This window comes from Neomonachus schauinslandi, chromosome 6 (genome assembly GCF_002201575.2).
Source record: "Neomonachus schauinslandi chromosome 6, ASM220157v2, whole genome shotgun sequence".
Taxonomy (NCBI): Eukaryota; Metazoa; Chordata; class Mammalia; order Carnivora; family Phocidae; genus Neomonachus; species Neomonachus schauinslandi.
In genome coordinates this window covers 24,436,463-24,447,764 of record NC_058408.1, presented here as the reverse complement: position 1 = coordinate 24,447,764, position 11,302 = coordinate 24,436,463, and the positions used below count along the sequence as shown (strand labels likewise).

Here is an 11,302-nt window from a genome sequence, read left to right as displayed (position 1 = left end):
CTCAAATAACTGCTAAAACATTTTACCACTTGTTAAGGTGTTGATTATTGCTATAGAAGAGATATTCTTTATTATAATAAGAAGTCTCATATTTTATTAACTTATTTGATTTCATCAGATGAATGTTTTTTGGCATTTTACTGAGATCATCATTTCAAAAACTTGATCTATTGATGCTCTCTTCATATTATGTAAGAGGCAGTTCCCTGTAATGATTGAGAGCTGAGCTTGGTTTGAAATTTGGCTCTTCCAGAGGGGGGGGGCCAGGGAAAATTGCTCAACCTTCCCAAGCCGTACTGTCCTGTCTAGGAAACAGGGATAATGTCTATTCCTGCAGAGCGAGAACATAGAAGAGCATGGTAAATACTCAACACTAGTTTTCATTATCGTCATAGTTGATTTCCTGGATGTCCTGGAGTAACTTCTTGATATTATCTTATATTTACTTCTGTATTCATAAGTGACATGATCCTGCAGAGTTTTCCACCTTTTTTCTGTGCCCTGGATCTGAATAATAGCACAAAAATTACGTGTTCCTCAAAAGTTTAAAATAACTCATTTTCTAAAACTATTCGGACACAGATTTTGAGTAGATTAATTCCAATAATGCTTTTAATTTCTAAATAATAATAACTGTCATTTATTGCATGCTTATTATGTAACTAAAAGCTATAATAATTACTTCACGTAGCTCATCTTATGTCATCCTCAGAAGCAAGTATCATTTATATTTGTCTTATTCAAACCCGAGAACTAGTTATTATTGCTCCCATCATACAGATAGGAAAACTGAGGCTTTGAGGAGTTCAAGAACTAGACCAAGCTCATGCAGGGAATGAGCGAGGATGTGAACTCAAGCTGACTCCAGTTCTCTGCTTTTCATGGCTAAATACCATGCTGCCTCCCAAACGTCTTTCTTGTTGCTTTGTTTTGATTTTGGTCTCTTTAAGCTTCCTGTGCCTTATGGAATCAATTTTGCTAATTTATATTTTTCTAGGAAATCATTAATTTTATTGAGATTTCATTAAAAAAAAAAAACCTTAGTAGCCTCATAATTTTTGATCTCCTCTGTTTCTGTGGCTATATTCATTATGAGTTTGGCTTATTTATGTTTCTTCCTTTTCCTGATTATTCTAAAGTGCATCTTAAATTAGGGGAGAAAAGGCTAGTAACGTGGAGGAGACTGGATGATATTATAAAATGGAAACAGATTTTTTCTTTTAAAATATCCCATTTCCATCCAAATTTGCTTCTCTTCCCCCTTCCTTACTTCAGTCCTTATTATTTTTTAAAAGATTTTATTAATTTATTTGACAGAGAGAGAGCACAAGCAGGGGGAGTGGCAGAGGGAAGGGGAGAAGCAGGCTCCCTGCTCAGCAGCAGGGAGCCCGATGCGGAGCTCAATCCCAGGACCCTGGGATCATGACCTCAGCCAAAGGCGGATGCTTAACCGACTGAGCCACCGAGGTGCCGCCTACTTCAGTCTTTAAAAAGCAGAATGCTTGGAGCTTGAAAGAGCCTGAGGAGGACTTTCAAGTGTCCAGCCCTTCATTCACCAGGGCCTAGAAAGGACTTCTACTTGTCTCAGTTCCACGGTGAGCAAGTGGTAGGGCTGGGAGGAGAAGCCATGCTCTCATCTCCTTGACTTGTTCTCCTTCTACATCATTCAGCTGTGTTATCGCTCAAAATTTTAATTTTAAAAACAATAAATTAATGAAGATTGCAAAAAAAAATCTTTTTAAGGGATGACTGGGTGGCTCAGTCAGTTAAGCGTCTGCCTTCAGCTCAGGTCATGATCCCAGGATCCTGGGATGAGTCCTGCGTTGGGCTCCCTGCTCAGTGGGGGGCCTGCTTCTCCTTCTCCCTCTGCTGCTCCCTCTGCTTGTATTCTCTCTCTCTCTGTCAAAAAAAAAATTGATAAAGCCTTAACAGTATTGATAGCAATTATTGATTATTATAATCCATATGGTTTTCATATAAATGATCTTTGATTGGGCTCATGTTCTAAACCACTCTTCATAGGATGACGCTCTCCAAAGAAAGCATGTCAGGCAGGAACGAGGTGTGTCTTTATTATTTCACCTCAATGTTGGGCTGTATGGACTACAAAGGCCCCATGAAAGCTCCTCTATCATTAGAAAGGGGAAGCAAGGGACACCTGGGTGGCTCAGTTGGTGAAGCATCTGCCTTCGGCTCAGGTCACAATCCTAGGGTCCTGGGATCGAGCCCTGTGTTGGGCTCCCTGATCAGCGGGGAGCCTGCTTCTCCCTCTCCCTCTGCTGCTCCCCCTGCTTGTGCTCTCTCTCTGTCAAATAAATAAGTAAAATCTTAAAAAAAAAAAAAAAAGGTGGGGGGGAAGCAATATGATGGGATCCGGGCCTAACTGGAGGTCTTGGGATTTCCACGCAGGCTTGAAGCGAACAGAGCAAATGCTCCCAGCACTCTGCGGGAGTAGGGTTGGCAGGTCCCTGGCAGAGAGCTACATTAGTGTTGGTTTCGGTGTCAAAACTCAGCACGCGGGGCGCCTGGGTGGCTCAGTTGGTTAAGCGACTGCCTTCGGCTCAGGTCATGATCCTGGAGTCCTGGGATCGAGTCCCGCATCGGGCTCCCTGCTCTGCAGGGAGTCTGCTTCTCCCTCTGACCCTCCCCCCTCTCATGTGCTCTCTCTCTCATTCTCTCTGTCTCAAATAAATAAATAAATAAATAAATCTTTAAAAAAAAAAAAAACTCAGCACGCAAAAGATGGCAGGACAGTCCAAGTCTTGATGATGGAATGAGCCAGTGGCAAACTCTCTCATGGTCCAGGCAGTTTTTTCAGAACCTAATTACCCTAATTTGCTCATTTCCTTGTTATTTGGTATGTGTGGGGGGGCAGGTGCAAATGAGCAGATGTTTTTGCCCACTGTCTGATCAGCAATCTGCAATTAGACCCCAAGGAACAACCTGTTCATTGCGGTTAGGGGCCATTAGCCACTTAAATAATGACATCTGTCATCATTTTCATACCTCATCCTGTCCCGGATCTTATCTACAAACTATACTCAACATGAATGTCTGAGTTCCCTAAAACAGACCAACTCGATTTTAATAGCTCTCCTCTAGGCGCCATCTTGGTGAAGCATTTCACATCTTCCTCCATTTACAACAGGGTTAGGTCCCCATAATCCCATCGTAAACTGAAAATATCCTAAGTCAGAAACGCATTTACTCAGAACACTTACATTAGCCTACGGTTGGGCAAAGATCATCTGACACAGAGCCTATTGTATAACAAAGTGTTGAGTATCTCACGTAGCTTATTGAACCCTGCACTGGAAGTGAGGAACAGAATGCTTGTAGGGGTACAGAAGGGTTGTGAGTGTATAGATTGTGGACTCTCGTGGTCGCATAGCTGACTGGGAGCTGCCCAGCATCAGACAGGGTACTGCATGGCTTATGGCCAGCCCATGAACAGATCCAAATTCAAGATTCCAAGTCCAGTTCTACTGAATGGGTATGCTTGTCATGTCTAGAAATCATTAAGTCAAACTGTCGTAGGGGCCCATCCGTAATCACTGAGTGCTTCCCACATGCCGAACTTTGTACACTGGTTTTTAGGAGCAGCACAGGGCCTTGAGCCCACACAAGAATGCCAACAGGCAGGTGCTGTCATTCTCCCCACCTTCTGGTCCAGAAGCCGAGGTCCTGAGAAGTTTAATAATTCCCACTTAGAAGGGGACAGAACTTGGATTCTTACTGATGTCTGTTGGAGTTTAGTCTATATCCTGGCCCAGGTACTGTGTGTCATTTGGCTAGTAAGATGTTCATAATATGTTAAAACGATGGAAGAAAGTATAGGCATTATAGTTTTGTATAAAGAGCCAAAATAAGACATTGGTTTTAAAATAATGGAACACTGATTTAATGCAGTGATTCTCAACTGGGGGCAAGAGTTGCTGCCTCGGAGTGGGGCATTTGGAAATGTGTGGGGCCATTTTTGGTCATTTTGGTTGTCACATTAACCTGTTATGATGGTGGTCTCCCGGGATGCTGAATGTCCAGCACAGTGCAAAACAGTTTTAGACAACACCGAAAGATCTGTTGGTGCTAGATCTCAGAAAGTGCTCAGAAACACTGATAAAGGAATAGCAGTAATTCACAATGATGCTATAAAACTCAAGGATAGCAAACTCAAATGGCTTCAGGGGTCAGTCAGGGACTGAAGAATCTCAGGGCATCGAAATCCAAGTCTTGAGAAAGCACCTCATCAAACAAAATCACTTGGCGCCGAATTATGTGGCCTGTGGGCCTCCCTTTTGGAGCTTTTTAATGGAGCCTTTTCTGATCTGGAAACATGTTTATGATATAGTCAGCAAAGAGGAAAAGCTGCTAATCAGTATGATGCCGTGTTTAGAAAAGACTGTATAAGTGTAAACATATATTTACACGCACACATATACAGAGTACCTATAGTTATGAAAATATGTAGAAAATGTTACAGAATAAAATGCGGGTGGTTTTGTGAAATGTTTTGCTTATTTGCATTTTAAATTCCACCACAAATGTCTGTTGGTTGTTTAATTTTTAATAAATAAGGAGAGAGAGGAGCCTTAAAAAATTAAAATTTGAGTGTGGTTTCAGAACACAGCCCTTAGTGGCTTTCTGTCCATCCCCTTTGATGAGAGAAGGAGAATAATTTCTGTGATTAAGGACAAATGAGACACCGAAGATGAGGTAATCAATACTAAAGCACTAGAGCGCCTTTAAAACTGGAACAACACTTGGTTTCCCAGACACACTGGCCTCGCTTCTAGTCCCATTTTCATGTCTTTTGTGATTCAATAAAGCTCTCCTGGTAAAGGCCAATCGCCATTTTGCAGCTGCCCTGGAAATCAATACTGGAAATTGCTTGAGAAATCAGTACCTGTCGAAATTTTAAGAGGGTTTATCCAAAATAAGGCAAGGGCAAGGCATTAAAACTATTATCTATGCCTTTTTTCAATCAAGTTGCCCAGTCCTTCAAGATCATTGTTTTTTTCCTGAAAAATCCCCATTTTGCTTCAGCTCCATCATTTTTGTGTTTTATTTCCAGCTCTGCAAATTTTATTTTGTGCACAAGTCATTTTTGACTGAGCTTTCTTTCTGGAGTTTGCTGATCCCCGTGGTGGGGCGGGGGCACAGAGGGAGGTGAATCCTGGATTTTCTACCCACTTGTCTGTGGACGTTGGGAACTTCCTGGAGTCCTTTCTCACCCTGTCGGGGTTATGTCTACCTCCTGCTCCCCCGTAGCCCCTTCTTACCAGCACCTGATGTTCATGAGGCAACCCGACACATTCAGCTAGAAAAGCAAAAGGTAGCGGGAGAAGTAGCTAGAACTTATTATATAGGAAAGGGGGTGGGTTAAGGACGTGAATAAGTTGGCTATGTGTTGCTTCCAACTTTTGATCTTCTAAAGTCACTGCTAAAGGCTAGCTTTGTAGGTGTGTGAAAAGAGATGGTGGTGTTTTCTCTCTGGAAACTTCCAACTGGCCAATGCCCACAGCCCTGGAGAGGCTTTGGTGGCAAACCCCACACATCTTCCTGCCCATCACTGCCTTCTCTCTCTCTCGACTCTTGGTCCAAGTTCTGATCTTAGAAAGCCCCTGTGTGAAAACCACAATAAAAACAAAAGTTTTCAGGACTTTCCACACCGTCCTTAGCACTTGGAAATGCTGATGGGGAAAATAAGCCCCAACGGCAGTAAAAGTCTATTAAAGGTTTACGGCCTGCAGCAGGAAAGTAGGTTGTTGTGTCCCCGTCTCAGTGCCGAGTAAGTAAGTATCCTTTCAAAAGCTTTGAAATTGGGGCGCCTGGGTGGCTCAGTCGTTAAGCATCTGCCTTCGTTCGGCTCGGGTCCTGATCTCAGGGTCCTGGGATGGAGTCCCACGTGGGATCGAGCCCCGCATCGGGCTCCCTGCTCCGTGGGAAGCCTGCGTCTCCCTCTCCCGCTCCCCCTGCTTGTGTTCCTCTCTCGCACTGTGTCTCTCTCTGTCAAATAAATAAATAAAATCTAAAAAAAAAAAAAAGCTTTGAAAATATCCTGCCTTTGTCTTGTAGTAAACTCCATATTCAGCAACATGCTGATGAAATGCATAAGCTGATTTTTAAAATCAACGTATTCATGGGTATAACAGCATCCAGCGCCTTGGTCCTAAAACCCCATGAAACCACGCCTGGTGTGTGTATTTAAGATCTGGATTTCTTTCATGACTCTCTGCCACTGTATTTGCTCGACTGGAACACTTGGCACTTCCTGCAGCGGACTCTCCAGGAGCTGAGACCAGGGGTTGAAACTGTAGCCTTGGGTTTAGAGCCTAAACCCAGGCCGAGCCACTTGCCAGCTGTGTGACTTCAGATGTGTCCCTCTGCTGTCGCAATCTCATAGGCTCGTTATTAAAGGAGGGCTCGTGACATCTCAGCCATGGGGCCGCGTGAACGAGGTAGGATGGGGCTAGAGCTGAGGCCTGCATCGAGTGAGTGCCCTCCACCCCCCCCGCCCCCCGCGCTGCTGTCAGGTGCTAATATCTAACGACTAGTTACTGCCTATTTTATAGATTCAGAAACTGAAGTCTGGGGACAGGAAAGCCAGTGACCCCGGAGCAGCCGAGTTTGCCCAAGGGGAACTGGGGTGTAGAGCCCCAGAGTCCTGAGCAGCCACCTTGCCTCTTGCAGTTCTCCCTGACAGTGGTCGCACTGTGTGCAGACCAGGTGCCCAGCGTGGTGCCCCCCACGTCTCTTCCTTCTGCCCCTGGAAAAGCCTGAGGCTCTCTGACGCCCCGCCGCCACCCTGCAAGCTCATCATGCTGACAGAGTGAGTGGGGTTCCAATCAGGCTGATGGGTGTAGCTGGCTTCCAAGCACGCACACCACCCTCCCTGGCTCCCCGTGTCTGACCGTCCAGAGAGGCAAAGGGACCAGCCCTGAGACACACAGCAACACTGGATGGCTGTCTCTGGCTGGGGGGCTGGGACGGGCGTGCAGCTGTATTGGAATTTCTGCAACCTCTAACTCCGACCCTTCTCCTTTCCCAACAGAAGCATGAAGCTCTGGCATGGATTAGTGATTGCAGTGGTGTCGCTCATCCTCCAGGCCTGTCTCTTCGCTGCCATCAGCTACCTGCTCAGCAGGCACATGGGTAAATGGCCTGGCATTCTCTTCCTTCCTAGCCACTTGCAGGGACCATCCCCGAGCCTACAGCAAGACGAGCCCCAGAGTACCCCAGAATACCTACTTGAGGATCACTGACCAGATCACCACTTACTGGGTAATCCCCACTCTGACCCAACTTATTTCCAGTTGGGAATGACAGCCCAGAGTCCTTCCACCGTCCAGACCTTCTACCTAAGACTAGCTCTTGCAATGCTCATGAGGGTGGGCTCATTTAGCCTGGGTCTAACTCATTTTCTTCATCACCACCGAAGGACTCAACGTGAAGAAATGGCTTTGAGTTCCAACAGAGGGATACTAAGAGATTAGCTTAAACTCTTGAACTGATTCACAATGGAAAATAGAGAAGTTCTGTTCTGGGATGGCATTATAATTAGGGAAAGTAAAATAAAGGAAGTCTAAAATAAAGAAGTAAAGGAAGTAAATAATGAAAGGCGTCTCGAGCTATTCATTCATTCATTCATTCATTCATTCATTCATTCAATACAACAGGGAACAAAACAAAATTCCCTGTCCTTCTCTAACTTACATTCCTTGGGGGGCACAGACAACAAACTAGATAAACAAGTAATATACACGTGTGTTAGATTATGGTGAACGCTAGGGAAGAAGATGAAGCAAGGCAAGGAGAGAGGAACTGGATGATGGCCAGCATCGCTGACATGCTGACATTTGAGTATAAACCTCTGGAAGTGAGGAAGTGAGCTGCATTTGCAAAGGCCCTGAGGCAGAAGGGTATTCGGTAGAGAACAGCAGGAGCGGAGAGGCCAAAGTGGCTGGAACTGAGAGAAGGAGGAACAGTGAGGCCATGGAGGCCCTTCGGAGGCTGGGATTTCAGCTTGTACTCCAAGCCAGGCGAGGGGTGCTGCCGGGTTTTGAGTGGGGAGCTGAGGCTTGAAGAGGTCCCTCTGAATATTTTGCCCTATCAAGGGCAGTGCTCAGAGACAGGATGTGCCTGACCTGGAGAGCTGCCACTTTTGACCCTTGCCCTGTCCCCTTTAGCCAAGGAGAGTGAGCGGATACTGAAAGGAGCCAGGCTCCAGGCCCCAAGGCCCAGTCCTGCCCACCATCAGCCACTTGCTGTCAAGGAGCAGACTCCAAGCATTCCTGCGTCTAAGCCCCATCATAAGAGTGAGTAATGGGGCACGGGGGGCGGGGGCAGTCTTGTCCTAAAGCTTCTGCTCCGTCTGGGCCCCCGGGGAGCTGCCCTGCCACAGCCCAGCTCTGTCCTCACCTGCCCAACCCCCGGCTGGAGGATTCCTTGCAAGCACCTCAGGGAGGGCCTGGTCAGCCTGCCTTTTTCAGAAAGCTGCTCTTCCTGTCACATGGGGCCCATCTTGCTCAGTTTGTGTGGGTCTAAATTCTTTTCCAGGTTTGGTCCAGTGGGAGCCACTGCAGAGGGGGCTTGGGCTGTCTCTGCTCCTGTCTTTGTAATACTATGGCTTCTGTTCTTCCACCTGGCCCGTTAGTGGGGCAGCTGAGATGTCAACGGCCTCTGCCTGCCTCTGGCCATGGGATCTGGGGGTTTTAATAAATACGAGTCTTGGTGATGATTCAAATCCCCATCCCCCCTCTGGCGAGTGAATCAACAGGAACACTACCCTCTTGTTTTCTCTCTCAGAGCTGGGGAGACACACCAGGCCGCTGTTCACACAGTGGAAATGGCTGCTTCCACAGCAAGACAACTCCCCCAGTCTACTCACTCCCCAGAGATCACACTGTTTCCCATGGCTAATCTCTTGATTGCTTTGCATTCGCTCCAACCTTCTAATTTTATCTTTTCAGTTGGAGGGATCTGGTGGTCAGGCTTCCCCGGCACTGAGATAAGAGCTCAGTGCATGTGAGAACCAGAAGAGAGCACTCACGTGAATTCAGTGAGGGGTGCTGGCCTCGTGGGGACCCTGGCCCTAGAGCTTCACCGGAGCCCGGCCAGAGAATCCGAGACTCTGGTTGGCAGGGACCTCAGAGATCATCATCCAACCCTCTTGCTTCACAGGGAGCAAAACCAGACACAAAAAGGGATGTCACCTGCCTAGAGTTAGTGATGGGTCTAGAACAAAACCTGTGCCTGGGACTGCAGAGGCCCAGCTGTTTGCCTGGGGCCGCTCTGTGTCAGCCTGTCCCTGCTTGCCCCTCCCACCACAGCCCAGCCCTGGGGTGTTGGCTATTGGTTTTAGATGGAGCTGGACAGAGCAGTGGTGCCTGAACTCTTGGGCGCATTCCTGCCTATTTGGGGGGGCCCTTTCTCCCCCACCCTTTCTTTGTTCAATTCCTTCTTTCTTTTTTGGGGGGCTCTGTATCTCTCTTCCCCTCTTGGCTTTGTGAGGCTGGTTCTGCCTGTCTTTGTCTTCTTCTCCCTTCCGTTGTGTCCATCTCCTCCTAACACCCCCTGGCTTTCCATAGAAGAACAGTTTCTATTTCTCCCTAGACGACAGCGATACATCCTCAGATAGCTCTGACAGCTCGGACAGCTCAGACAGCTCGTCTCCAGCCTGCCAGGTAACGGACACCCCTAGTGATCCCAGCCTTCCGTATGCAGTTGGGGTCCTTGCTGTACAAGACTGAGCACCACCCAGGCCACCCTAGCTACAGAGATGGGAGCAGGGAAGGCGGGGCTTCTTGAACCTTTACAGCATCCTTAGGTGATGGGGGGGAAGAGGGGCAAGCTCACGGCAATGTGGGTCATCCACCCAAAAGGGGGTCTGAGTAGCTGTAAAAAGGCAAGTGCCAATGGGTCACCTCCTTCTCCCCATACCCCAGTCACTGGGTCAAAGTCTGCTTTGAGTCCTGACCTCACTGGGATTCAGTCTCCACATCTTTCCTTAAACCCATTAATTCCCTACAGACAGGAGGCACGAGCCGTGGGCAGTCTTCCCCATTTCCCCCTTCCCTGCTCTCCAACCCAGGTGCCTGGGAGCCAGCTTCTTTCCCTTCCAGCCTAAGGGGAGCCAAGCCTCCTAGAGTGAGAGTTTCGTCCTGGGGTCCCCCCTCCTCCAACCCTGGTAGGAACCTTGACCCATATTTCTCTCCTCCCCCCCTACCCAAGGCCACCCAGGATATGAATTATACACAAGTGGTCTTTTCCACCCCTGGAGAACTAAAAAATGAATCTGCCCCGGACTATGAGAACATAAAGGAAACCACAGATTATGTGAATGTCAATCCAAAAAGTCACAAGCCCAATTTCTGGACTTTTGTGAGCCCTGATGACTCCGAGCTGGTGGAATACACTCAGGTGGCCATGTGAATTCTAGGTTTTTAATGGGATGCGATTCTCTAGAAATTCTTGCACTAATTTTGTAGGGGAAGGACTTTTTTTTTTTTATTTTTGAACAAGGCATAGGAGAATAAGTAGGCCTGTATCTCGCTCAACAAGAAAGATTCAGTTCAGATGTCAAGAAGAACTTCCAGGATCAGTATGAATGAGTGGAGATATTAGTAGAGAAAGCAGGAAAGTCTTTCTCCATAGAAAATTGTGAAAAAATTTTCTCATCAGCTGCAGTAGAGTTCTGTTTGGCAATCTTACCATGAAATGACTCTTTGAGCTCTTTAATGTTTGGCAACAGACAACTTCCTTAAAAGTTTTAAATAAAATGGCGACCACCGCATCTTCGTTTCCTCTTGCCTAACCCTGCATGCTGCCCCTTTTCAGGGCTGTCTCTTGCTGAGCAATGCTGCTCTTCCCTCAGCACTGTAAGTAGGTCACTCAGAAAGCTCACCATCATTCAACCTTTGAATTCCCTGTTTCTTAGGCACGAAAGCTGACAGAGCCCCGGTAAATACCAACTAGCATCACAATCTGTGATTCCAGGGGAAAAAAATCTCCCCAAATTCAACCCAATAAAATGCAATATTCTTTTCTGGTTTGGTGTTTGTTGTTTGGTTTTAAGCTCATTAGGAATAAAAGGGCACTTTCTTAACTGGATGAAGAACAGCTTATCTCAAATCAGCTGATGGCATGATACTTATCGGTAAGGTCCTAGACGCAGTTTTATTGAATCATGAACAGAGTAAAAGTGTCCACAAGCCTGTCATTTCCTGTCATTCCCTTCATCTGACACGGCCCTAGAGGTTCTCATCGGTGGAATAAAACAGCTGACAAAAATAAGGGCTATCAC

At 46.7% G+C, this 11,302-nt stretch overlaps 1 protein-coding gene across 1 annotated transcript; it reads left to right on the top strand.

Annotated features, from left to right (window-relative positions):
- The first annotated feature begins 6,818 nt into the window (after positions 1-6,818).
- Positions 6,819-10,431, top strand: RHEX (regulator of hemoglobinization and erythroid cell expansion). The gene is made up of 5 exons (XM_021686629.1): positions 6,819-6,829; positions 7,052-7,152; positions 8,187-8,315; positions 9,613-9,683; positions 10,231-10,431. The coding sequence occupies exons 1-5, from the start codon at positions 6,819-6,821 to the stop codon at positions 10,429-10,431; spliced, it is 513 nt and encodes a 170-aa protein (XP_021542304.1).
- The last annotated feature ends 871 nt before the right edge of the window (positions 10,432-11,302 follow it).